The sequence below is a fragment of the Passer montanus genome, unplaced genomic scaffold (assembly GCF_014805655.1).
Source record: "Passer montanus isolate IOZ18808 unplaced genomic scaffold, ASM1480565v1 scaffold76, whole genome shotgun sequence".
NCBI classification, from domain to species: domain Eukaryota; kingdom Metazoa; phylum Chordata; class Aves; order Passeriformes; family Passeridae; genus Passer; species Passer montanus.
In genome coordinates, this window is record NW_024372813.1 from 1,078,626 (window position 1) to 1,106,386 (window position 27,761).

Here is a 27,761-nt window from a genome sequence, read left to right on the forward strand (position 1 = left end):
CACCCAGTGATTTATCTGGCCATGCACAGGGGGCTGTTCAGAGCTGTCACAGCACAAACTCACATTAAAGCTCCTCTACAGCTGAAGGAAAAATGATCTGTCTTGTAAATTTTGCTGCTTTTAACCAAAATTTCTCTACACAGTACACAAACACCTATTTCAGAGAATTGCTCTGAGCTGTGCAGCACCTGCTCTGCAGGGGAAGTGCACAGCAACGGGTCCTGCAAAACCAGCTCCAGACAATGCTCACACAACCCCAAATTAAAATTGTGCCCAGTTCTGGGAAGTGTTCACCTAAGATATCCCCATAAAATAGGTGTCAACTGCTGATAAAACCAGGAAGATATTATTTTCTTTGGAGTAAAGTCAACAACTACAGAATGTAGGAGGATGTTTTCAGAACACAGATACTAAATAAATAAACTTCTCAATTTTCTGTGGTTAGAACTGTTCTTTCTACCACAGACTGGGCTACAAAATTCATAGGAGTCTGCCAGCTTTTAAATTACTTCCATTATGAAAACTACTGTAAAATTATGTATTCTGCAAGGATGATCAGCTCACCCTGGAATATTCTACAGTCCAGTATTTAGCCCATGACAGAAGAAAGCAGCATTGTTAGTTTATCTCCTTTGAGCTAAGAAATAAGTTAAAACACTAAGTTAGGCAAAGAAAGCCTGAATTAGGACAAACCTTGTTCTTGCCTTATTTTTCCCCCCATTACTTCACAATACTGAATTAATTGTAAAGCAGATAATCAATTAAGAGCAACAATGACTTAACCCCCTCTGCAGTGAAGCCAGCACCTGTTTTTCTCTTATTTACCAGAAATACACCAATGCACCTCCAACATCAGAATAAACTCTCCCTACGTTATTTTCCTCTCTCAGAGCACAATTTCTCACAGTTTCTCACCCAAAGCTTTGCCAGAAGCAGTGCCAGAGTCACTCACTTGAACGCTGTGGATGCCACTCATGTTGCCAAGGCGCTGCTCGATGCTGTGCACGCAGGAGCTGCAGGTCATCCCCTCCACGCTGATGGCCACAGACTTCACCTCCATGGTGAATCCTACTCAGGTCTGCTCATTGCTGCTGGCTAAAACCAACCAGGACATTAGTTCCTAATGATTTCAGATTGAAATAATACAGGGATGCAGTGGAAGGAGTCCCCGTGGCAGGGGTTGGGATGAGAGGAGCTTCCAGGTCCCTTCCAACCCAAACCATTCTGGGATTCCAGGGTTTAACAGAGGAATTCCTTCACCACTTGGAACCCTGGTAGATGTCAGAACCTGAGCAGGTATCAACAGAATGGAAAACTCCACATATTTATTCCCATGAATTCTCAAAACAGCAAAGAGTTCAGATATCTGTTATTCAATTTGGGTTACACAGGAGATCATTTAATTACATGCTGCAAGCTGTGGTTCACTGGTGTGAGATATTAAATTATAGGGGGAAGCAGGAGAGAGAGAGAGACACAGCAGCTCTTGGAATGACAAAACAAGGAGATGGCACATCAGCTGGTAGCTCTGCTGTTCCACATCTCTCTGTCATATATTGCCCTCTGTTTGCAAAAACAAGTGATACTGAAGCTAGCCCAGACAGCAAATCAAGATGTTTGCCACACCTCATTTAGAAAGGTCCCATTTCTGCTTCTCTGAAGAGTTTAATTACTGTTTTTGCTCATAAAAACAAGGCCACGACAAAAAAAAAATTACTGAACCTAAATGAAAGTTGTAGAAATAACAGCTAATGGAAAGGACTTCTTTTGCCCAGTGCATAAACTGTTAAGTGACTGAGGGGGAAAGAGGGGACAATAAGAAAATCTCCAGATTTTTTTTCTATATGTTGAAAAAAGTAATGCAAGGTTTTATTGACAGAGTTCAGTGACCAGGGAAGAAATGATCACAGTTAATGTTTGGCAGCAATGGAAGCAGCAGTAAAATCTGATGAGTAACTGAGGAGCTGAAGTGAAGCACAGGCTGAACTTGTTTTCTTACCCTGAGGACTTATCTTGGAAAATTCAATTACACTGATGTTTAGTAAAATAAATTTTTCCTGCTCCATGGGGACATTTCCAGGCTGTTCCCCGTTACAGAAGGCCTGAAGGGTTCTGCTTTCACTTTGAGACGTGCCACAAACCACGTAAGAACACAAGGAAGTTTCATCATTGAAATTTACCTTCTGATGCACAGAAACTAAATGCTGAATTAACTAACAGGCAGTGAAAGAAGTATAAAACTGGGAATACTGACTTTTCCAATAGATTAAATACATCTCATCCCTGCTTAGAATAGAAATAAGACAACTCTACCTGAGGAGTTATTACAGATCTCACCTCTCCCCTGCTCTTGCAGGAGCTGAGTTGTTGGAAACACTCAATATTTGTGTGTGAATACCCACACATTACAGAAATACACAACTGCCACAAAAATTAGCAACCAAGAAGAAAGTGTATTTTAAACAAATTTCATACAGCAGCTCCTTTCTCAAGCTGATCTGCACACTCAGAGGTACAAAATATTGAAAAACCACTGAGTTACCTAAGAAAACATTTGCTGTCCTGCCATCCCATTGAAACGTGATCCTGTGTGCCCCAGCTCGTCCCCAAGGAATGCCAGGGCACACCCAGCAAACAAGGACAGCACTGTAACCCCAGTCAGGGACACACCAACACTCCCACAGCCTGAGACACAAATCAAGCTGCAAAAAGCACTTGAAACGAGCAGGGAGCTTTGTGAGCACAACCAAGCACATGGGGCTAAAATCAAACAGCCCAGACAGAACCAATCTGCCCTCCAGTAAGGTGTGGAGATGTGAATTTAAAAGCATTTCAGGTACATGACCAACCTGAACTGCCCTGTTACTGTACTTTGAAAACAAAAATAAAGTAAGGGCACACTTGGCTGTGGGATGCTGTCTAATAATCAAAGGATGGCAAGATGCTGCCTGGAGGAGAGCTGGGCACAGCTGAGCTCCTGCCTGCCCTCCTGGGTTTGGGTTTTAGAGACTCAAGCTGCAGGTACAATAATATCCATTTTTACAAAACCAGGATACAATGTTAAAGGCTCTCTGTCAAACAAACAGCCACACTCACAGTACACTGAATTAGCACTGATTACAGTAACCAGCAGCACTGCTACCAACGCATTCAAAACTCAACTGTTTAAGTGTGTAAAAATAACATTAAACTTCTTTTCACTTCTATTATTATTATTACAGTTTGTATGGACAAAGTGTCCATTTTCTCACTCCGTTTCCTTGCCCTTCTGCTACTCATTTACAAACACAGCAGAGAAAACCCTTTCCTGGAAGAGGCTGAAATTAAAAGAAAAACCATGTGGGCATAAGAAAAAAAAATAAAAATTAATACTTCCTTTTTTACCCCTCAAGGCCCTGAACTACTAGGACTGAAACCAGAACTTCCATGACTGGAATTTATCTGTTGGACCAAACTGGCTCTTGTTTTGTTCTCTGGCCTTCCACTGAGAAGGACCCAGATCTCTCTGACAGGAGCATCACTCACAGCTCCCTGCTGCTGGGGAAGACAACCAGTGTGGATTTTTATTTGCTTTGTTGCAGGTTGCTAACAGTTTTTATACTCATTTTAAAACCAAGTTCTCTAAAAGATGAGACGTCCAAATCTAATGGTCTCTTCAATCAGTCACATTATTATTAACACTGCATTGTTAATGAGCTGTTTCTCAATCTCTGTTTTCTGCATAGCCTTGCTGAAATTTCCAAAAGCCAAACTGTCTGGATTTCCAGTGCTCCTGAAGCTTCAAAGAGATCTTGTTCTCAGAATTAAATGTAGGATTATACACAGTGACTCTAAATAGACAAATCCTTTTTTCCTCCTCTTGCAAAATTCCCATGAGAACCAGTTAAGCCTAAATTTCATCTCAGGCTGTATTCTACCTTGTCATATTCATTTTATTTCTGATGCTCCGCCTCCCTTACAAGTGCTTCAGGGTACAAAGAATTTGGCTGAAACTTGAATGAAATATTTGTTATATTTCCTCCTGAAGTCCATGACTAAGCAGACTGAAAACACCTGTTACACCAATGAATTAAGACTAGATGCACACAAAAGGTAGACAAATATTAACAATTTAATCCCAGTTCTCCTCATTTGGGTCAACATTTTCCCAAGAAAATAGACTTAGAAGTCAAAATATCTGCAGCAATCCGTATATTCCACATCAATGGCTTCTGCAAGTTAGCATGGACACATCCTTTTAATTATAATTTATTTTCTTACAGAGAAAAGACTTGAAGCTGAGGTCCTGAAAAGACCTGAGATGCTAAGTTACAGGATACAAGGTTTTAGAGGAAAAATAATGCTTTTATTCTTAACCAACTGTTCCATGTATAAAACATCTTTACTATCAGTTCGTAAAGAATTTCAGGATTTGACAGCACAAAGAAATGGCAGTTCCCTTTAGGAGTTACCAGCTCTGTGTTTAGTTCCATTTTCTTGAAGGAAGTCAGTTAGTGCTTCTGTGAAGTAAATGAAGCAATAGAAAGAGGTGATTTCTACTTCCAACAGAAATTTCTCCCTATGGAAAGGAAAATTCAAAAGTGATCATGCACAAGGTGACTGAGACACTCATCCACCTATGTAAAGAGTTTTTGGATGGGCTAACACCAGTCACTAAGTAAAACACCTGAAGAAATAAGGCTCAATGAGGTCAAAGTTATGTAATTCATAAACCCACACTATCAAGAAAAGAAAAAAAAATGAGCAATGCAAAGAAGAAGTTACAACACCAGTAAAAACTCAAGAATCCCATTTAGCCCTAAAAAGGCACCTTGGTGCTTCTAATACCTGAGCACACCCAGGCATCCCCAAGCAGCAGAGCTCTGTGCCCCACAGACACACTTTGGGCCAGTTTTGGGATTAGCAGGGATACAACCAGGGATGAGAGATGTTTCTGGTTACCTGCACAGCTCCAGTTTTCACCAGTTTATAATTCCTTGCATTTATAGCTGCTGAAGTTAAAAGAGGTCACAGCTTGGCAAATACCACACAAATGCCAGCAACAGAATCTCGCAAGTTTAATTACAGCCTTTGGATTTTATTAAATTTCTAAATGGCCAAGTGCTACTTCGCTTCTTTATTTATGGCAGCAGAAAGCTAAATTACTTTTTACATTAAATGGAAAAAAGGTGCCTGTCCCTCAGTGTCTGCAGGGACCTATGGAAAAGAGCAAAGGGCAGGAAAGGGAAAAAGCTGCATCATCTCACCCTTGAAAAGTGCTACAGGATATGGGTCCAACAGGGAAGAAGGAGGTTTTATAGGGTTCATGGGCAAACAGAGCCACTGGGAAGTGTGACTAGGTAGGAGATATGTATGATAGGCCCATGGGTAGATGAGGCTTAATCATTGAGAGAGAAACTGTGCATCTGCAATAAATGTCACAGCTACGTGACACTTTAAATAGGTTGTAATTCATGTTGCTCAAGACTTTAACAAGGCTTGCTTGGTCAGCGGAGCGTGGAAATTGCTCTCAGGGAATTTATTTCTGTACCAACTGCACAGGGAAAAATAAAAGCACGCATTGCAAACATTCTGTTTCACTTCTAAAGAGTTTTACAGTACTTGAGACAAATTCTTAGCAAATCCTTTAACTAGTTCTTGGCTTTCCACAACCTCCTGAAGTCAGATTTTTGGAGAACATGAATGTTTCCTTGGAAGAATCATAGGAAATATTATGAGTAGAATGTAATTTATAACCCCTTTTTATGTAAGCATACCAAGGTCAATGGGGGCTCTTCAGTCTTAAGCTCAGTCTCAAAGCACTCAGAAGAACAAGGTGGAATGCATTATACAGTAGAAAGAGGAGTAAGACAGCAAACTACATACAATGTTAGCTTTTGCTTCCCTGCTTGGCCACCTGGGAAGGAGAAAAAGCTTCAGGTCTTTTCTCTACTAAGAAAATACCTTATAATTACTAATTCCTTAATTCCTAATCACAGAATTTCTAGGTTGGAAGAGACCTTTAAGATCATCGAGTCCAATCCATGTTCTAACACCTCAACTAGGTCATGGCACCAAGTGCCACATCCAGTCTTTTTTTAAACACATCCAGGAATGGTGACTCCACCACCTCCCTGGGCAGATGATTCCAGTATTTGACCACTCTTTCTGTGAAAAACTTCCTCCTTAATCTAGCCTGTATCTCCCAAATCAAACTGAGTTTGTGCTCACACGGGGCATTCTCACACACACAAAGTCCCACACGACCAAATCTCTGCCTATTTACATCCACACAATTCAACAAGTGTTTAAGTACAGAAACTCAATCTTTGCTGACTGCATGAAAGATTTTAAGATTTTAACTTTACACTACTTACATACAATTTCCAGAACACAGGGAAGCAACAGTTGTGTTGTTCTTGCTCATTTTTGCGAGATTTCACCCCAAAGCATCGTCAACAACTATTTGCCCTTTTCTAGAATATCCACACTATGCTTCTAATTAGAAAAAGGTGCTTGTGCACAGAGTGCTGCCATCATAAGTGGCAAAAGGTGACATCAGAATAAACGCTAAGGAGTTCCAGAGGAGCAGCTCGGAATTGGAAGAGCAGCTGAGTGACTCACGCGCTCCGAGACTTTCCCTGGCCAGTGACAGCAGCAGCAGAGGCACATTTCCGAGGGAGCGCACGCTGCCGCGGGCCAAGCCCGCACCGCGGGGGCTCCCCGGCCCCGGCACCGCTGCCCCGGGAAGCGCTGAGCAGGAGCGGCCGCGCGGGCCCCGGCTGCCTGCCGAGGCGCTCCGGGGTGAAGCCCCGGGCACCCCCGTCCCCTCAGGCTGGGGTACCCTCACACACCGGCGGCCCCTCGGCGGGGCTGGGCACAGCCGGGCGGGTCGTGGGGCCCGGACGCTCCCGTCCCGTGCGGGGCTCCGCCGAGCCGCCCGCACAGCCCTCCCCGCCGGGGACACGGCGACAACGGCCCGGGGGCAGCCCGGAGCACCGGGGGAAAGCGGGGCCGCACGCACCTGAGGCGGCGGGAGCGCCCCCGGCGGGAAGCGGGAGCCCCGCGAGGGTCCGCACTGCCGGGACAGCCCCGGAGATCGGCAGAGCAGCAGCCCGAGGCGGGTCCGCGCTGAAGGAGGGAAACAAGGAAGGCGGGGTCCCGATGCGGGTCCGCGCCCCGGAGGGAGGGAGGGGAGCCCCGAGCGGGGCCCGACTCACCGCGACCGCGGCTCCGAGCGCCGCTCCCGGCCCGGCACCGCCGGGCGCGTCCCCGCCGCGCCACGTGACCAGCCTCGGCCCGCCCGCCGCCACGTGACGCGGCAGGCACGTGACGGCGGCGGGAACAGGCGGGGCCGCAGCCGCCATCGCTGTCGCCATGTCGCGACAGGAGCCCGCCCGCCGCCACCGCAGCCAGGTGCGCTTCAAGGGCCCTCCCCACCCAAACCAGCCTGGGATCGTCAAACACCAGCGTGAGCCGGTAACCGTTCTTTTCCCGCCTCATTTCTCTGGTTACTTCTATTGTAAACAGAAGTTAAATGCAGAGACGGGGTTGGAGCCACCCCAAATCTGGGTCCCTCCCACCCCAAATCGTTCTGGGATTTCCTAAGAATTCATTAGGAAAGTCCCATTGATCCTGGGATACTGCCTGCTCCTGTGGAGCCTCTCCAACTCAAAAGTGAATTTAATTTCTTCACGACTCTCAGGGGTCACGGGAGAAGCAGCCTACTGGCAATGAGATTCAAGCCATAAAAATCCTTATGTGAAAGGAAAAAAGGGATTTCAACTTCGTCATTAAAAGTCAGATGTAAAGGCATGTTCACTCTGCAGTGGGAATGCAGTGAGGTTGGTTCACACACACACACGTGGCTAAACAAAAACAGCAAAGTTCTGGACTTATCCTTTATCCACCACTGATCTCCACAGCAACAACTGGGACTGTGTAAAATTACTTGGGAGCTTTTTACACTATTTCCTACACTTCAGCAGAAACCTGGAAGAGCCAGAGATGTTTCTAGGTACATTTATTAGACCAGGAATGCCACTGTCCAAGTGGTAATGAGGAACAAATGCCACTACACGACCATTTTCTCAGTGAAAGTTTAGACCAGTTCATTAGAAGCAGAGGCTGTTACTCCCTCCACTCGCTGGGAGTGACTCTGCCAACAGGTGAGAAGCCCCACTCAATTTTCAGCGTTGTGAGCACCTGCAAAGGGATAAAACCCAAGATTATTAACTCTGAAATCAAAGAAACCTTCGGACATGGGGTTATTTTTACTGTTTTCAGCTCAGATTTCTTGTTATTAGAACATGACATCTCATTAACTTTCTAATTAAAGTAGAATATATTTGTATTGAATAGTATTTCAGTTTTCTGTTTCCAAATATCTGGCTGTAGAAGAAAGAATCTGTAATGTAAATCCCCCCACCATACTGGTATTTTCTTTTGCTGCTGAAAGCTGTAGAGGTTTGAAATCACAAGTAAAATTGAGAACACTTGTATTTCTGATACATTTTCAAATCAGACTGATGCAGAAATTTGAGTAACAACTCAAAATCAAGCTGGCAATTAAAAGAACTTTCCCCATCTATCACATCACTATTTGCTTATGTAAGAACCTCCTAAATTCTGACCACCAGAATGATTTCAAAGAAGCAAAATTTAACTTTTAGAGCCTGCGGCTGGAGCCACAAGAGCGCGGTGACAAACGAACTTACGTAGCCCCAGACAGCAGTGCACATGGCAGCTCCTCCGAGGAGGACCATGCTTCCGTACTTGTCGTGGAAGGTCGGCTCGTGCTTGCGATGAGCCTGCCTCACTGCAGTGTGCTGGACGCCTCGAGCTGGGGGTGTCAACAGGCACAGAAATCAGCTCAGAGACACGCTCAAACCATGCCCAGTCCTCAAATCCCACCAACAGAGAGGCAAGCGTTAGTGTTAAAAGACTAAAAATGCTGGAAAAAATATTAAGTTGGATTTAGAACTCTGGAATTACTCCAAAACACAGGATATACAAAATACTTGAATTTTTTTCAGCTCTCTCAATTTCTCTCTAGAAAGTTATTCCTTAAGTCTAATTCCAGTAAAAAAAAATCCCCTAAGGTAACTTTTTATTTAGTATTACTGTTTCTCTAATAAAATATTTTGTTTAGTTCTTGCATTTTTAGATTTCTATATGCAAATATCTATCCTGGCAGTACACGTACCCAAGCAATGTCAGGATGAAGCTCACCATCAAATTATGAGGCTGCAGGTAGCGGGTGTGGGTAACACCTGCCACATTCCTTCAGGATTTTTGAAGGGAGTGGAGGAAGGAAACTGAAATAACCCGTGGGCATGAGATAAATAATACAGAAAAAAATAACACCATGATATCTTCAGATCATGTACATTTATAAGCATACACTATAAAAGGTACACTTATTAAAGAGAAGACAACAGTGAAAAATCAAAGCAACAGCTACAAAAGACAGATTGCCCATTAGTTGTGTACAAAGCATTTGATGAGAGGGTGATGCATGCATAAAGATATTACAAAATAAAACCTTTCAGTCTCAGGTCAATGGTTTGCATTTTTACCCAGCCGTTATTAGAGAAGGTGAGGGTGATACCCATGTTACTGCATCCCTCGCACACTCTGTAAGGCTTACAAGGCGTTTTTTTAAACACAAAAAAGCCTGAGTATGCACGGAGATACATTTATTTGAGGTGCCCGCACCTCGGGATAGGCACATCGTGCCGCAGCACCAGAGGAGCAGAGCCTGGGGGTCTGTACCACTGAAGGGCTAACTCTAACCTTGAGTTCCCTTGTCACTGCACGTTACCAGGCCAGAATGTGCCTTTACGTACTAGGGAAAGAAAGCACCAAAGAAAGCAGTCCTAGACCAAAAAGCAACTAGGACATAAAAAAAGGCTGAAAGAAATAAAAAAAAACAAACGGGAGGCGAAGGACGCCAGAGCCGCCCGCAGCCCCTGAGGTGCCCTCACGACCCTTCCCGGTGCACAGTGACTGTGGGGCTGAGGGACAGTCCGCACAGGGGAGGGCACAAACGCACTAGGTAAAGAAAGCACCAAGGAAAGGAGTCCTTTACCGAAAAGCAACTAGGAGATAGAGAAAGGCTGAAAGAAATAACAAAAGCGGGAGGCGAAGGACGCCAGAGCCGCCTGCAGCCCCTGAGGTGCCCTCACGACCGTCCCCGGGTGCACAGAGAGTCTGGGGGCTGAGGGACAGTTCGCACAGGGGAGGGCACAAACGCACTAGGTAAAGAAAGCACCAAGGAAAGGAGTCCTTTACTGACAAGCAACTAGGAGATAAAGAAAGGTTGAAAGAAATAACAAAAGCGGGAGGCGAAGGACGCCAGAGCCACCCGCAGCCCCTGAGGTGCCCTCACGACCGTCCCCGGGTGCACAGAGAGTCTGAGGGCTGAGGGACAGTCCGCACAGGGGAGGGCACAAACGCACTAGGTAAAGAAAGCACCAAGGAAAGGAGTCCTTTACCGAAAAGCAACTAGGAGATAGAGAAAGGCTGAAAGAAATAACAAAAGCGGGAGGCGAAGGACGCCAGAGCCGCCTGCAGCCCCTGAGGTGCCCTCACGACCGTCCCCGGGTGCACAGAGAGTCTGGGGGCTGACCCCACAGGGGAGGGCACAAAGCGGGGAGACCCCCTGAGGAACCCCCCACACCCCGAGAGCCGCCCCTGTGCTTACCGACGAGGCTCTGCGCGGCCCTGGCCACCGGGAACATGATGAGAGCCGAGCGCGTACCCTTGACGCCGGTGAAGAACAAAATGGTCGCGGCGGAAGTGGCGGCACGGCAGGGGCCTGTGGGTAACGCCGGGCTCCTCCTCGCTGCGGCAGAGCTGCCCGGTCGGGCCGGGCCGAGCTGAGCTGGCCGTTCCCTGGCTGCTCTCCGGCACTCCCGGGTACAGACGGGCTCTCCGTGATGGGTGAAGGAATACAGAGAAGCGACTAGGATCGTGACGACAGCACTAAGTATGTCCTGGAGAAAGCTGCACACGCAGTGTCAGGATGGCCGAGTGGTCTAAGGCGCCAGACTCAAGGCGTTCCGCGCCTTCCCGCGGTGGGTTTGGGTGTTCTGGTCTCCGTATGGAGGCGTGGGTTCGAATCCCACTTCTGACACCACTTTTTTTTCTCACTGTGTGGGTTAATTTAAATTTGGGAAAGGGCCGAGTAGAAAAAAATCTGGGATTTCAGTGCAAATAGAAATCAGAAATAATTTAAAAATAAAACCTGAAGCGAGAGTAAATCCTCATCTTTCCCTGGCGATTCTGCATCAGAGCTCTAACCCAGCACGCACCTGCTGAGGCATTCCCATGTGCATTTGCATTTTAACAATATTTGTAACACACTACCCAGCAATTTATAGAGTGTGTGTAACACAAAGCTTGTATCTGAGACAAGAGGGAGAACTTCATTACACTGAGAGTGGCAGAGCACTGGAGCAGCTGCCTAGGCAAGGTGTGGAAAGTGTCTCTGGAGACACTCAAAACCCATCTGCAAGCATTGGTGTTGTTTCAAAATGTGGATTATGTAACATTTTCTTGAGAAAGGATGTTGTTTGATGTTTGATCTTTGTGAACTTTCTAGCCTAATCAACAAGGAAGGAGATTTAATCCATGAAACAGCAGGTGTCAAGCTCTTAGTGATGTCCAGATGTTGGAGAAAATTACTTTTACTGTAGAACTGCCTTGTGAAAGTTTAGGGCTTGACATGTTTCAATTATCTCAGGCTTAGGGGGGGTTTAACAAAGCTTGGGAAGGAGGATGTGCCACTGATCACAGACACAAAGAATGCAGAATTTATGGCCCACAAAGACATTTTGCAGAACTCCCACGATAAGAAGACACTAACAAAGCCAACACAGCAACTGGGCTGAAGTCAGTTCCAACTGGTGAAAGGGAATTCCAGCAGGGGCAGACCACGACCGCCAATCCACCGACCAAAAAGAGGAAAAAGTCACAACCTGTGCATTAATTAGTATGGGAAGCAGAGAAGCATTGACTAATAGAAGACAGAAAGCTAATTAATGAGAGAACTACATAACTTGTACCCAGTGAACACAAATTCCTCTGTTTGTTAAAACCTATAAACAGTAAAAAGCTTTGAGAGTTGGCGTGCTTGATTTGTAGAACACCACTGAGCACCCAAGGCTTGCACAACTCTGATATAAATCAATCTCGGAGTGTGTAACTATTGGCTTGTTGCACGCCGGGTACCGAATCCGGTATCTTAGGGGGCAATACTGTGTCACCCGTGTCTCGGGTGATCTGCAGAGGTCCCTCAGCGCTGTGAGGGCTCTGTGAGGCGGCTGCGACCCCTCAGCTGCCGCCGCGTCCTGGGCTCCGCCACACTTCCCTCCCTCAGGGCTCGCTCCGCCCTCCCTCAGGGCTCGCCCCGCCCTCCCCTCGGGGCTTCACCAATGGCACGGCTCCAGCTCGTCGCGCTCCCTCATACTCAGCCAATCGGAGGCCGGCATGGACTCTCGAGCCGGCGCCTCCGCCAATCGACGTCTCGTGGGCGGGGCCTGGCAGCCGGCGGGGCGGGCGAAGCGGGGCGGCCATGGCGGCGCTGCCGGTGCCGCTGCTGGCGCTGGCGCTGCTGCTGCTGGCGGGATGCGGCGGGGGCCGGGCCCCGGGGGGGGGGGGGGGGGGGGGGGGCCCGGCGCCGCGGGGCAGAGGCGGAAGGAGGTGAGGCTCGCCCGGAGCCCCCGCGCTGCGCCGGGCCGGGCTCGTGCTGAGCGGGATGAGGGCAGGAGCGGCCGGGGCCCGGCGGGCTGGCCTGGCCTCACCCCGCGTACCCGGCCTGAGGCTCGGCCGGCTCTGAGGGGAGCCCGCCGCGAGGGAAGGTCCCGATTCCAGGTTCATCGGCTCTCGTTAGGAGCACTGTGCGGGTGTTGTCTTCCTAGCGTACGGCATTTGCTGGGCGGGGGGATGAGTGGTCGTTGGTTGTAGTCGCTAAGGTTCCACTTAATTCCACGCACTTGACCTGCAGGGTATAGCAAAATCCTTCTGTATAAGCGTGTATACTTGTGTCAGTTGTAAGTCAGAGAAGAATAATTTATTATTATTATTACCGTCATGGCGAGATTCTTGGGGCTGCCCTGTGCATGGTCAGGAGTTGGACTTTGATGCTCTTACTGGCTCCCTTCCAGTTCAGGATATATTACGGTGGTTTCCTCTAACATATTTATCTGAAGAAGGGTGTTAATGAGTAGAGAAGTGCTTTATGATAAATGCAACATTTGTGAGTTTGTTCAACTAATGCCTTGTCTTATAATGTTCTAGAATTGATTGTCTCCTTTTTGAGGAATATTTTAGTGTTGAACACTTCTGAGTTTTTCAGATATATTCTGAATTATGGTTCTTTTTTTCCAGCAGTGCTGAAACTGAAATGTTGAGGTTGGTTCCATCTCTGGTGTTGGTTCCACTGCCGCAATTTTTGAAAGCAGAAACAGTTTGATGCTTAGTATAGCAAAAAGTTGTGGAGGGGATGGAAGTGGTTGGTACAGCTGGAAGAAATCCTGCAGCTGCTCTGAGGAGGGGCTGCTGGGCTGAGGGTCTTCACCAGCCTGGTCATGCTGAGTGCTGAAATCTCTGTGTTACTGGATGGTTGAAGTTAATGAATTATGTTAGCATGACTTCAGATCTCCTGTGAATGCCTTGCAGAACCTTACTGAAGGATCACATCACCTGTGTGGCGTTGTGGAAAGCAGTGCAGATATTTGTTGCATCAAATCTAAAACCTTCTGAGACTGAAAAAAACCTCAATAATGTTTCATTACCATTTTCAGATGGTGCTGTCAGAAAAAGTGAACCAGCTGATGGAGTGGGCCAGTAAGAGATCCGTGATCCGAATGAACGGAGACAAATTCCGGCGCCTGGTGAAGGCCCCTCCCAGGAACTACTCAGTGATTGTGATGTTCACTGCCCTTCAGCCTCACAGGCAGTGTGTTGTGTGCAAGTATGGGCTCCTTTAGTCCTAAACTAGAACTTGAAAGCCACCTGATGCTTTGTAGACATTAAATTTAACAGCAGGGTTGCACTTTGACACAGGTGGGAGGAATATACAAGGGCAAGTTACAGTAGGATTGGCTTTGCAATTTAATGTGTTTGTGAGGAAACATAATCCTCAATTTTATCTCCCTCCTAAAATAATCCCTGCTTTGCAGAAACAAAGTGTTTACTTTGGAGAAAGACACAGTGAAAGCTCAACTTTCCTGGCATGAGCTGCTGAAGAAATGTTTGTAGAATTATTGCTGGCCATGGAGCTTAAATGTTGTTCTTAATTAATATATTGCTTGGCAGTTATTTACAATTCAAATGTCCTAGATCCTTAACCATATTGTAGCTTTTCTGTATTCATCTGGAGGTGGCAGAGGTCTGTAAAGGTGACTTTTATATCTAGTCCCTTGAAATTATTTGTTTCTCACCCTCTGACCTGGAAGAAAGTGCACACTTGGCCACATTTTGGTGCTCTGTGGACTGGCAAATCATGAGCAGCTGAATTCCAGTTCACCTTTCAGTTAGAAATTACCTCAGCTTTGTGTTTGTGGACTCAACAAATCTTGCCCTTCCATTTAAAAAAGCAGGTGCCAAATGCTTTCCCTGATGGTAGAAGAGTGTCTGTGCTTAAATGATTTCATTAACACTTAAACTTCCTTTTGAACCCTAGAAAATTAACAGGGTGGGTGTGGGAGGCACCCATGGATGGGGTGGGTGGACAGAGCTGCTTTACAGCTTCCACAACTGCTGTGGACAAAGCCATGACACAGCCTCTCACTTGGTGTGTTTTCCAGGCAAGCTGATGAGGAATACCAGATTCTGGCAAATGCACACTTGGCCACATTTTGGTGCTCTGTGGACTGGCAAATCATGAGCAGCTGAATTACAGTTCACCTTTTCGTTAGAAATTACCTCAGTGTTTGTGGACTCAACAAATCTTGCCCTTCCATTTAAAAAAGCAGGTGCCAAATGCTTTCCCTGATGGTAGAAGAGTGTCTGTGCTTAAATGATTTCATTAACACTTAAACTTCCTTTTGAACCCTAGAAAATTAACAGGGTGGGTGTGGGAGGCACCCATGGATGGGGTGGGTGGACAGAGCTGCTTTACAGCTTCCACAACTGCTGTGGACAAAGCCATGACACAGCCTCTCACTTGGTGTGTTTTCCAGGCAAGCTGATGAGGAATACCAGATTCTGGCAAACTCCTGGAGGTATTCCAGTGCATTCACCAACAAGATTTTTTTTGCTATGGTAGATTTTGACGAAGGCTCAGACGTGTTTCAGATGGTAATGTCTTTTTCTCTTCTAATGTTGTTTTTAGTTTGGCTTTTGGGAAAGAAGGTAAAGATGTTAAATAATTTAGTGTTACATTGAACAAAGGAATGAAAAGTTAAAAGCTGTCACTCTTGAAAGAAAGATGGCCTGAGCGTGTTGGTAAGAATATTAACAGAACTGACAGATATGGACTAGATACAAGGAGTGAATTGGTTTCTTTGACTTTTTTTTCCCTGAGTTTGTCTCCTGTAATAAGTTCTGGTGTAATTCTTAATGGAATTCTTCTGTGGTACATGAAGAGACAAGATAGAAAGAGCTGATGTCGTTAGGAGCAGCTATTACAATTTTTAGATGACTAGAGAATGATAAATTAGGCCTTTGGTATTTCTTTGAAAGTACCCAGCCATTTTTCTCTTCTACTAACATTGTGTGAGCACTTTTTTTTGTTCTCCAGCTGTGAGAATATTCCATGTACACTTGGAATTGTAGGTTACATTAATAGTTCATTATAGTCTTGCAGATGTTAACTTTTTTTTTAAGAGGTACTAATCTCTATTTAACAGCCACGCAGTTTAGGCAGTAATACTTTATTAAATGGAAGCTTTTGAACTGGAGAGTTGAAAAGAGATGTCTTTTTGTTACTCTTGTTAATTCTTTTCCTTAGTGTTCCATTAAAAATGCATTCATCAAGTTATGGCCTTCCTAGAAGACCATCTTTTAGATTAATATATTGCTATTTTGCAGATTTCCTTACCAAAAGTAGTATTTGGAGAAGAAACAGATTCAAAAAACTGTGCATGAAATACAGAAATGCAAGCTGTGTGCTGCCTACTGTTTTTTTATAAAGTCACAGCCATTAAATCAAAGAGCTAACTTTCCTGAGTCAGTAACAATATTGCAAGCCAGAAATGGCATAGAATTGCGTTCCCATATAATCCTTTCATAGGCTATATCCTCTGTGAACTCTCTCCCTGCAGCTGAACATGAATTCTGCCCCCACTTTCATTAACTTCCCTGCCAAGGGGAAGCCCAAGCGGGGGGACACCTACGAGCTGCAGGTGCGCGGCTTCGCGGCGGAGCAGCTGGCACGCTGGGTGGCCGACAGGACAGACGTGCACGTGAGTGCAGAGCCCTTCCCTCTGCACCCCTGTGCAGGGCCAGCACTCGTTGTGCAGGGCCAGCACCCCTTCCCTCTGCACCCCTTCCCTCAGCCCCTCAGCACCCCTTGGCAGGGCCAGCACCCCGTTCCTCAGCACCCCTGTGTAGGGTGAGCACAGCTTCCCTCAGCATCCCTTGTGCAGGGCCAGCACCCCTTCCCTCTGCACCCCTTCCCTCTGCACTCCCTGTGCAGGGCCAGCACCCCTTCCCTTTGCACTCCCTGTGCAGGGTGAGCACCTCTTTCCTCAGCACCCCTCTGCAGGGCTGGCTGGGGAACATCACGTATGTTCTGTGCCTCCTGAGCTGCTCTAAAGAGCTCATCTACAAAATCCAGTTCAGACTCATGACTGCATCTTTCAATTTCTTTACAGCCCCTGTGCTGGTATTTTGTGTAATGCTGTATTTGAGTAGATGGTAAAACTCATGGCCTTCCTTCTTGCTCTCTGTTCCTGTGGAAGAAAAACAATCTCTGAATTTTTGAACATGGTAAAGTTGTGTAAAGCTCAAGTTACAATATTGGTGGAAGAAGCATTGCTTACTTCCCAAGTCAGATTTACTACCTAGAAAACATGTGTATGCCATAGTTGTCCCCTCAGTGTTGTGGGGTTTTTTAGCAGGAGTGCAGGTATAATGTCTAATCCTACTGAGAGAAAATAATTCCAGTGTCCTGTGTTCAGATCCGTGTGATAAGGCCACCAAACTATGCTGGACCCCTGATGCTGGGGCTGCTGCTGGCTGTCATCGGAGGCCTCGTCTATTTGAGGGGCAGCAATCTGGATTTTCTCTACAACAAAACTGGCTGGGCCTTTGCTGCTCTGGTGAGTTATCATGACTTTCGTTTCCCTGTAACACTGAGTTTTGTAGCAGTTCAAGTTTTCAAAAGCTTCTGTACTTCAAGGTTCTTAAAACTGGTAGAGGAAAATGAGGTACAGTTAGGTTGGCTTCTTCACAGATTGATAACATTGTGTGATCTTAGTCACTTCAGCTCACTGAATGCTTGATTAGATGCTTTTTGTACAAAGATAAAGTGGGACAATTCTTAGCCTGTGTTCCAAACCAGTACATTTTGGTACGAAGTGAAAAGATATCAGGTTAAATTAAAAAGAAAAGAGAATCCTTATTAAATAGCATTTCTTCTTTCCTTTTCAGTGTTTTGTGTTAGCAATGACATCAGGCCAGATGTGGAACCACATCAGAGGCCCTCCCTATGCTCATAAGAATCCCCACACGGGACAAGTGGTGAGTGTTGCCTTCATTTTGTTTTCTGCAGAATAAGAGTGATACTAAGAGACAAACCAGAGTGCAAATTCTGCTTTTGGCTTCTCTCTTTGTGGGTGAAACCAGCCTCTCCTGCAGTGAGCAAGGCAAATCAACATGTCTTGCACATGTGCTGTATCTCCAACGATGAAGGGATGTGATAGTTCTAAACTGCTTACAGCACAGTTAAGGTATTTAAGGGTTGAGTCTTAGATGCTAAAATTCCTGTTGCTGAGCCTGGCAATTATGTTTTAACCTGGTCTTGTTAACTCACACACTCATCTAGTGATTTCCATGTAAAACCATCTTTCCTCAAGATTCTTGAAGTAAATTAATATCTAGTGACCTCAGATTTATGAAGTCTCTTTCTTGGGAAAAAAGTCTTTAACATTATTTCAAATATACAGCTCTAGAATGAGACAAACTGTGAAAGTAGTCACAGTGTTCTGAGAGCATTGCATCTGCTCAGGTGCTTACACATCACATGCTGGTTTTTCTCATGGTTTTACTCAGGGAATTAATTTGAAAATTTGGAAATGTCCTTTTGTGCCTGGTTAGATGGGTCAGGCCCTCTGTATTCCTTTGTAGGAAGTGGATAAAACTTTTTTTTCCTACTTAGATATGACATCATAGCCATTATAGGGTGTCCCATAGGCATTAAAACATGGTATTTTTTCACAAATTTCAATTTTTCTGTTAACCCAGAAGTGAAAGAGATTCCAAATGCTTGGTTTTGGAGGCAAGTGAGTCAGGTTCACACACAGATTGAAGGGATTGCCCCTAAGCTAAGCAGCAGTGAACACAACCTAAGAATCTCAGTCAGGGAATGCATCGGATTTGGATCACGTTAGGGTGCAGGAGGGGCTAATCTTGTGGTATTTTGCTCAGCTGGACTGAGAATCTGGACCACAAAAGTTGTAGCTGCACTTGCTGTAATCTGGATGAGGCTGATTGTGCATGGTAACAAATAGAAGAAGGATCTTTGCTTCTGTTGCAGCTCCCCCAAAAATCAGTGATCAACCGCTGAATTTGTTCATGCTCCAACTTCTGCTTCTCCTGAAAAAAAAACAAAACCAAAAACCAAACAATGCAAACCCCAGTTCCAGGCTCTGTAGCTGCTGTTAATCATGTCAAAGTTGTCTCCAGTCTTTTCTAAATCTAATTCCCCTTTGTCTCTTACAGAATTACATCCATGGAAGCAGCCAAGCCCAGTTTGTGGCAGAAACACATATAGTTCTGCTGTTCAGTATCCTTCCTGGGAGAGGCCTGTGGTTGGTGACAGATTTTTGGTCAGCAAATGCTGCTGCCTTTTCAGTGGTGCTTTGTCATGGCTTTAATTGCCACCTAACACTGATGCAGAAGCTTGTAAAACCTTTGTGCACTGCCAGCTGTGCTTTTCCTGTGCCTCTGATCTTCAAGTTGACTAGGAAAATATTTACTGCTTTCTCACTTTATTGTTTAAGTACCAAGCTGAATCCATCCCTAAAGTTGTGGATCTCTTTGGAATCAGAAGATTCTTCAGGATACTCCCTGTTCCTCTGTTTGTGTCTCTTTTCAGTGTCACTTATTTCTTGCTTTGGTGTTGAATTCATTCCTCTATCACTGATCTTTCATTTCTTTGCTTACCTTCTTATCTTACCATTTGTTCCTACTAATGATGCAGGATTTTGCCATGCTATCAAGAAAAGCAAGTGGAAATTTTCAGACTGAGAGCTTTTCCTTTTCTTATTTGTACAAAAAATGCTTCTTTGGGATCTTAAGAATACCTTAAAATTCCATGTTCTGGTTGTCTCCCATGTATTTCTCCCGTTTTTCCCCCACATGTGTTTTTGATCCACCATTTGTTACTTCAGTCATTGATACTCCCTGTTCCTCTGTGTGTGTCTCTTCAGTGTCACTTATTTCTTGCTTTGGTGTTGAATTCATTCCTCTATCACTGATCTTTCATTTCTTTGCTTACCTTCTTATCTTACCATTTGTTCCTACTAATGATGCAGGATTTTGCCATGCTATCAAGAAAAGCAAGTGGAAATTTTCAGACTGAGAGCTTTTCCTTTTCTTATTTGTACAAAAAATGCTTCTTTGGGATCTTAAGAATACCTTAAAATTCCATGTGCTGGTTGTCTCCCATGTATTTCTCCCGTTTTTCCCCCACATGTGTTTTTGATCCACCATTTGTTACTTCAGTCATTTCTGGCTGGAGCTTTTCTTCTGTGTCTTGTCACCTGTATCATCATTCCTTTATTTTTTGTTAAGGACCTTTTCTTGTATTTCATTTTTTAAATTTAAAATAGGCCCTTGGATGAAAATTTCTGATCTTTTTCTATTACTGTATTTTTGATCCACTTGGTCAAAGTAGAAACTTTTTGTTGATATTTATTTGTGTTATTTCTGTCCATCAGACCCAACGCACCCATTGCTGGAGACATTTTAAATTATAAAATTTGGTGAGATTTCTGTGGGTTCAAGACACTTTCCTCCTGTGCTGAAGGTGGGCTGTGTCTGAAATGGAAAGATTCCTGATGGTCCTGATGCAGTCAGTGATAAGAATTTTTCCTTTCAGGAGGAGACTTGGGACTGGACATTTGTAGGGAAATGGAATGAAATCTTTGGGAATTCTGTCTTTCATTCCACTGGATTCACTGCTTTGCTTTGCAAGGATTCATTCTTGGCAAATATCAGGCCTTTTGTGTTGTCTCTGCTTCTTTAGTTTTATGATCTTTTTTTTTTAATTTGAAGAATTAGAAAAGAAATATTTCCACTTGAAAGACAGCCTTGGATGTTGGATTAAATACTGCATGTGTTTTATTTGTGCTGTTGGCTGAGTGAATGCAGAAGCTGAATTCTTTTGGGGATTTTCCAGTGGAGAGCAGCAGTAGGAGTGGGCCAAGCTCTCTGGGAAGGAATGCTGCTGCATTACAAGCTGAGATAATAAATGCAAGTTTTTCATTTTGCCTGAAGACTTTCCAGTTTATATTTTAAGCTTTGCATTTATTTTCTCTTAAAAGCTGACGTTACCAATGTCTTTCAGTTGTTCTTTTTTTGCCCTGTAGTTGCTGATTTGCAGGGAAGTGTTCGATTTTTCCAGTGAGTTTTAATGCCCCAGGTATGGTGTGGGAGCTGAATTTAGGGGATAAGGAGTGTTGTTTTGAATCTGTTGTACTTTGTTGATTAGCCTTAAACAGCATTTGTAGATGGTGGAGTTACTTTAGGAATGGTCCTTCTCCATGAAGCTGCTACTTCTGACATGGATGTGGGGAAAAGGAAAAGTAAGTACTGAAAGTTTGCTCTCTGAGCAAAGGCATATTCAGTGAGGGTGTTTGATACACCATTTAACAGAAATGCTTTTGCACTGGGGGGTTTTGTTCACTCCCCACCTCTAAGCTGACAGAATCATTTGAATGTTTGACAGTTTTTGGAGTTGCTTAGCAAACTGCAAGATAAATCCTTTTGGCAGATGGAGAGAGATAAAGATGCTTTGCAGTGTTTTGCTAGTAAGAGGGAGAAGAAGGGACTTTTTCTCAAAGCATTTATATAAAATTGGTGTACAATTGGTGTTAATTCATATTTCTCAATGACACGAGTAGAGCCCTGATCTGACCAAATCTGTAAACATTGCAGAAGACTTTGAAAACATGACTCCCTGAGGTGTTTGCAAGGGCAGTGTCCCATCAGAGCCTCTCCCTGTGCATCTCTTGCAGTTATGTGCATTGCTGGCATTGGCTTGGTGGTGCTGTTCTTCAGCTGGCTGCTGTCTGTCTTCAGATCCAAGTACCACGGCTACCCCTACAGGTATGTCAGGCTGGGCCCTGCTGCTCTGGCCCTTGGGGTGCAGCTACCCCACTGCACCTCTGCTGCCTCATTTGGCAGGAAATACTCCTCTAAAAATGCTCCCTTGGTTTCTCAGAGTAGCAATATTGGTTGGTGAAGTCACAGAAATAAGAGTGTTTCATGGATGTTGTAATTTTTCAGTCTAACCAAAGCAAACTCTACTTTGCATGTCATTGCATGTTATAAAATACTTCTATTTTGAGAATGATACCTCAGCCAGTTTATACTGCCAAAAAATGTATTTTCCCACCTATTTTTCTCTCTTCCATATTCATCCATCTTCATTATTAATCCTTCTTTGTGAGAGCAGGGAGGATGCCTGATGCTTTAAAGCCGCCTGCATTTGGGGATTTCTTGTTTAAGGAGCCTAATACTGTCAGTTGATCACTTCTATATATGTGTGACTGATACAGATACCTTAGGTGTGGTTGCTAGCTTTTATGCATTTTTAAGCAATAAGTACATGTTAAAGGACCAGTTTCTAATGATTTCACCATCTGCAATGAGCTGAATTTGTCTATAAAGCTAAACCCACAGACAGATATTATGCTTTCTCTATGAGAAATGTAGTCTCATTTAAAAATATCTTAATAATAAAACCTGTTATTTTATGAAGACTTTTCTCAAGAGCAAAAGACAGCTGAAATTATTCCCTGTTTGATAACTGGTCAGCTTTTATTCTGGTTTCTGCAACGGTCTTAGGTACTCCTGCTGACTTTATTGAAGGGAAAATATGATTGTCTTTAGTTCTGAGTTATTAGAAATGCATTTTCAATTAAGTTTTTTTACAACTTTTGTTGTAGCAGCATCAGGCCCTTTTCTCACTCTGATTTTCTTGGCATTTATAAAAGCTAAGTGGAATGTTGCACACCTTTGCTTTTGAGTTATTAGAAATGCATTTTTAAGTTGGTTTTTTTTTGTTGTAGCAGCATCAGGCCCTTTTCTCACTCTGATTTTCTTGGCATTTATAAAAGCTAAGTGGAATGTTGCACACCTTTGCTTCTTTTAAAGTTAATAAGAATGTTTGTTATTTTGCTCTTTGCAGTTTCCTAATGAGCTAAAGGATTCCAGTCTGTAACATCAGGAAGGTGTGGCTCTGAACTTGGGTGTGGTGGAAGGAGGAGCTCAACGTGTGTGGTTTGTGCTACCTCTGCTTACACTGAGACAGTTAAACACTGAACCAAAGACAATGTAGTGCCTTAAATACAGCAAGCAATTTGCTCTGAAGGACACAGAGTGTTAAGATGCAATCTCTCTTTCATAAGCTTTACATCTTCTTAAGCAGCTCTACTTCTGGCAAAATTCAGAACATAATGCTTAAAACTACATTTCCATGGACTAACTAGAAATGGTACTTTCAATTCACTTGGATAATCTGTTTACCATGGGTTTTTTCCCCTGAATTATCACTGTATTTCCTGTTTGTGCATAGCAGGTGACAGCAGCTTCTCTGTCATGCCTTTTCATGGTTGAGGAAACAGCTTCATGTACCTGGAAATCTTTTCCTTCAGCCTGTGTGCAGCCCTTGGAGCATGCTCCAGGTCCCAGTGTGGAATGTGAATATCCTAGAGCTGTGTCTCATTTTTGAGAAGAGATCTCAACTGCTGTATGATGCAAGAGGTTGTTTCACAGATGAAGGGGGAGTTTTCAACATGTACAATGGAGTTATTCATTAGTTAAATCTTTCTTTGCCAAATGCTGAAACTGCAATGTTTAAGTTGTAAGCTTTGACTCAAAGCTGGAAAAAGAATTCTTAGACTGGCCAACACTCACACTCTTAAAAATTTGAACCAAAATTACAAATGTAACTATCTATGTGTTGCACGAATTCAGAGTTGCTAATTGGCTTTCAGGTTACTGCCTAAAGCCCTGGCAAATGAACAGATGCCAGATCTGTGGTCACTGTATAAGTCACTATATAAGTTGTTGCATTCTCCACTAGTTTTCTCCACATTTTTATCCTTTGGCAGAGATGTCTGCTCCTGGGATAAACGTTGTTACCCCAGGACACACTTGATAGCCTTACAATTGAATGCACGTGCTGCTTGCTCTTCCCTTTTGTTCTCTCACCTCACAAAGATACTTTGCCTTAAGAATTCTTGAGTGGAAGACATTGTGCCTCAGCAAAAACTGTTGTGCAACTCAGCAGTTGCACAGGAAATCTTTGCAGCCTGATTCAGTAACCCTTCCTTCCGTGGGCTCCGGTGGCCTTAGAGGTTCCTAGTCAGAGAGACTTTTGTCTCCTGCTTCTGCCTCTCCTCTCTCAAGGGGTTATGGAATCTGGATATTTGAAATTGACTCTCAGAAGGGATTGTATCACTCCAAGCAGAATGTTATTCTTAAGCAGTTTTGCTGAATTAATACACATCTCAAGTGCCTTAACGTCGCTAATTTCGTTGTTTGATGTTTCAACTCGTTGAGATGCATTTTCTATGCCATACAGAACGATGAGCCTTAGTGGAATGGATAAATGGTGTGCCTGACTGGATTTTGGACAAGTTTCAATAAAACTTTTTAGTCTAATCCATGCTCCTGTGTCTTTTGAACTTTGACATAAAACAAACCAACCTCTTCTCTTCCACTGTTGTTTCAACATGTTAATCACAGCCTGTCTGAATAGAGTAAGCAGCCTGAATATGGGTGAGTAGACTGGATTGGTAGTCTGTATGTGTTTATGTGGAGAATTACAGCCCAGAATGTCAGCACTAGAGAGATGCTCATGTAGCCAGCTGATAGTATAAAGATTACATGATTTTGTCTTGTCTTTGACAGCTGTCGTGCTGTGAAAATCTTGGATTCCTGGAGTTCTAGACAGATCAGCTCCTGGTGTTTCTGGAGGTGGAATCTTGTTAGCATTGTAGATTTGCCTGGAACAACTCAGCACTGCTGTACTTGTGGCTTGTTTTCCTGCCCAGCTGGTAAAATGCTTCCCATAAACTTTTCCAGTTATAATTTATTCTATCCTAAACCCATCCAGTTCCATATTGACAAGTTTAAACAGCCACACCTCATGCAGGTGAATGCTGAATTCATGTTTACCTTCCATGTGAGGTGGCCACAATGTTGAGAGTTTGGGATTTTCCTCTTTTTTTTTCTTTTCCCCATGCTGAGATGAAAATAATGCTCCTTTTTCCCACCAGTTTTTCTGCTCTCTAGACTGAAACTGAAGTGCATAGAGGAGGAAGCAGATGTGGTAGTGGAGCAGAAGATGGAGTGCTTGCAAGGACCAGTGGCAGGTTTAGAGGGGATGAATTCTGGCAAGGTCTGGCTTGTGCAGCAGTTGAGAGGTAACAGCTGGCTCTGGGGGTACCCAGGGTGGTGCTTGGTGCCAGGGGCACTGGCAGCTGCCTGGCTGGTTCCTCAACACAGCTGGGCCCCCAGAACAAGGGTGGCCAGGGCAGTGCATCCAAGATGTGCTGTGGGGAAACTGGGAACTGCTGAGGACATCTCCTTTAGAAAGGGAATCATTGAACAGCTCAGGAGTGCCCTGAAAGCTCACTGTGAGAGAACACTTGCAATAAAGGGAGGAAATGGTGCATTCTGCAGCTGAAAATGGACTCTGTGGTTTTGGTAATGGGGCTGGCCTCAGTGAATGCTGCTTTTTTCTGCTTTTGAGAAGGAGCTGTGGTGTATTGAGAAGATATTTTGGAATAATGGCTAGAAATAATTTAGGGAGCTCTCTGCACTAAGTGCAAGGCAAGATAGTAAATTTAAATGGATTAATCTGTGTAATGGTTTGCATCATGTACAATTTACTGGATGTTCCTGCCTTCAAACCATTCTAGTGTTCAGCACACATTGTGATTTTCATGAGGCCCTGGCACAGGGTGCCCAGAGCAGCTGTGGCTGCCCCTGGATCCCTGGAAGTGTCCAAGGCCAGGCTGGACAGGGCTGGGAGCATCCTGGGGTAGTGGGAGGTGTCTCTGCCCATGGGATGAGCTTTAATGTCCCTTCCAACACAAACCATTGTGGAATTCTCTGATAGTGGTCATTCCTGCACCTGCTTTTCAGGGCCAGAACTGCCCAGTCCTCCAGCTAGATGTGCCCAGCTCTGCACCTGCTGTGTTCTTGGTGCTCATGCAGGTAACCTTAATTAATCCCCTGCCATGAGGGCAAGGTTCAGCCATGAGGGTAAGAACAGGTTCAGCCTCCTTGCAGGCAGGGGGTGGCCATCCGTGCTCAGGGAATGAGATGGTGGCTGCCTAGGGACTTCAGGAGGAAAATGTAGGTGCTTTTATGGTCACAGCCACTGGAAGGGTAAGAAAATGTACAGCCAGGTTTGTTCTGAGCCCTGTTCAAAATGTGTGAAAGCATAGCAGGGAGTTTTTGATTCGCAGCAAATCAAAGTTGGAGTTTTAGAAGTACTGAAGAAAATCAGCTTAAACTTCAAAACGCTTGGAACATCCAGAGAAAATCAGATGTGAGAATGGTTGCTGCTTGTTTGAATATGCTGCCCATGACATCAGATGATGCCAAATCATGGCATCTTGTAGCCAAACTTGATTGGGAGAGAACAGTATGTAGTGCTCCTCCAGGGGCTGTTGGCAGTGGTTTGTGGTAGTTTGTTTTTAAAAATACCCATTCTGTACTAGAAAAATGCTTAAACTGAAATCAGATTATTTAAGAAGTTAAAATAAAGTTATTATTTAAGAAGTTAAAGTGCTGTCATCTGCTGTGAGAAATAATTCTCACCAAGGATTTGAGAAAGTACTGGCACTTGGTTTCTGTGTTGGACCTTGGTGTTTGCTGTTTTCTCATGCTGGGAAAGTTTAATTCTCAACTACAAACCACTGATCAAATGACTCCACACCATTTCTTTGGACTTTCCTAAGGGGAATAGAGCAACAGCAACACAAAGAACAAACCCAGGCCCTCGAGTGAGCATCACCTGTTTCCAGTTTTATCATGCTTTTGGTCTGAGAAATAGAGAGTTTCATTGCACATAACCTGTTCCAATTAATGGCTCAGATCTTGATCATTCCTACAAAATTAATTTAAGCATAGCCTTTTATTGGTCTGGATTAATTGTGCTACTTTTATCACAGATAATAATATGAAAGAGATGTATATGTAGTTTGTATTTCTAGGTCAGCAGCACATCAAGTTATTAAAATATCCTCTTGTCAATTGATAGCTATACATGTCTTTCAGCCATGTTCCTTAAAAGTAGGGTAATATGTACTTAAGAAAACTAATTGCTATCATTATGAAGAGAAACAATGGCTGTGATGAGACTCTGCAGTGGCTTGCCCTGCAAGCTGAGCTCTGAGTCCTGGCTCTGCCAAGGCTGTTGCAGCAGGGGGAAGATGTGGGATTCACATTCTCTGAACCTGAGAGAAGCAGAGAAGAGAATGGTCAAAACAATCCTTATCTCATTTGCTGCTCCTGTGTTTGTGCACAAGTAGAATGCATTATGGAAGATTGTTTACCTGAGATTGGGTAATTTTTTACCTGAGGGAAAATTTATCTGAGGGGTTTGGTGATTGGATTCTGGTGTGAGTGTTTGGTTTTCTTGACCAATCTCTACAAGCCGTGTCCTGATGGTCAGGAGACCCTCACAAGATTTGGTTCAGTTCTTGCTCAGTTTCAGTTTAGATGTAGTAATATAGTATAAAATAACGTAGTGTAATAAAGTAATTAATTGGCCCTCTGATACAATGGAGTCCTGCTCCATTCTCCTCTGAGGATCAGGGCATTGCCTGCTTTTACTCCAGGAAGGGTTCTGTGTGCTGGGGAAGTGTAACTGGGGGCAGGTCTGCTGGAAGAGTTTCCCTGCAGATGCACTCAGTATCTGCCTGCTCACAGATTTCACTCTATAAAATGACGTAACTGGGGGCAGGTCTGCTGGATGGAAAATGTTTCCCTGCAGATGCACTCAGTATCTGCCTGCTCACAGATTTCACTCTATAAAATGATTCTGTGCTTCTCCTTCATGATAATCTCAGGTTTTGTCTTCTGGAGCAGTTGCTGGGAGATGGATGCATTTCCTTTTTACTTTATCTCGACCTTTTCTCACAGTAGGATTCCTTTTACATCTCTGACTTCAGATAGAAGTTATGAATTGGAAGCAATTAAATTTGGGTTTTTCAACTGCTTTCAAATACCTTCCCCAAGGAAACAGTGAAAGAATAAAATATTACAGAGCAATAGCAATAAATCTACGTTATTCTAAATCAGTGGGATATTAGTTGGTAATGCTGACTAAATCCCTTGAGGAGGAAAATGAACGTTTTGTGTTCTTA

At 44.2% G+C, this 27,761-nt stretch overlaps 3 protein-coding genes and 1 non-coding gene across 9 annotated transcripts in view; 2 read left to right on the forward strand and 2 right to left on the reverse strand.

Annotated features, from left to right (window-relative positions):
• The window catches only part of ATP7A (ATPase copper transporting alpha), a 32,713-nt gene extending 25,434 nt beyond the window's left edge, over positions 1 to 7,279 (reverse strand). For 5 of the 6 annotated variants that reach the window (XR_005630085.1, XM_039731163.1, XM_039731161.1 and 2 more), the window contains exons 1-2: positions 7,200 to 7,279; positions 953 to 1,095 (exon numbers count right to left, since the gene is read on the reverse strand). Coding sequence is in view for 5 of the 6 variants with exons in the window: in XM_039731163.1 (XP_039587097.1) it covers positions 953 to 1,060 (108 nt within the window). In the remaining variant the exon portion in view is untranslated. Of the gene's footprint in view, positions 1 to 952; positions 1,096 to 7,003; positions 7,161 to 7,199 lie in introns of those variants that run through there. The other variant, XM_039731162.1, reaches the window with a different exon arrangement.
• A 706-nt stretch (positions 7,280 to 7,985) lies between these two features.
• On the reverse strand, positions 7,986 to 11,068 carry LOC120512634 (cytochrome c oxidase subunit 7B, mitochondrial). The gene is made up of 3 exons (XM_039731169.1): positions 10,685 to 11,068; positions 8,697 to 8,821; positions 7,986 to 8,184 (listed from the first exon to the last, which is right to left on the reverse strand). Exons 1-3 carry the CDS (start codon positions 10,719 to 10,721, stop codon positions 8,110 to 8,112), a joined length of 237 nt encoding a protein of 78 aa, XP_039587103.1. The 5' UTR covers positions 10,722 to 11,068; the 3' UTR covers positions 7,986 to 8,109.
• Positions 11,000 to 11,116, forward strand: TRNAL-CAA. Its single transcript has 2 exons — positions 11,000 to 11,037; positions 11,071 to 11,116. It is a non-coding gene; the product is annotated as a tRNA-Leu (tRNA).
• Positions 11,117 to 12,416: 1,300 nt separating this feature from the next.
• Positions 12,417 to 24,046, forward strand: MAGT1 (magnesium transporter 1). Its single transcript, XM_039731168.1, is given in 13 exon segments — positions 12,417 to 12,449; positions 12,451 to 12,530; positions 12,532 to 12,616; positions 12,652 to 12,684; positions 13,788 to 13,957; positions 15,168 to 15,285; positions 16,251 to 16,391; positions 17,109 to 17,249; positions 17,581 to 17,670; positions 18,871 to 18,934; positions 20,883 to 20,957; positions 21,390 to 21,480; positions 22,565 to 24,046. Coding segments are annotated over 13 exon segments (1,137 nt in total). The 3' UTR covers positions 22,581 to 24,046.
• The last annotated feature ends 3,715 nt before the right edge of the window (positions 24,047 to 27,761 follow it).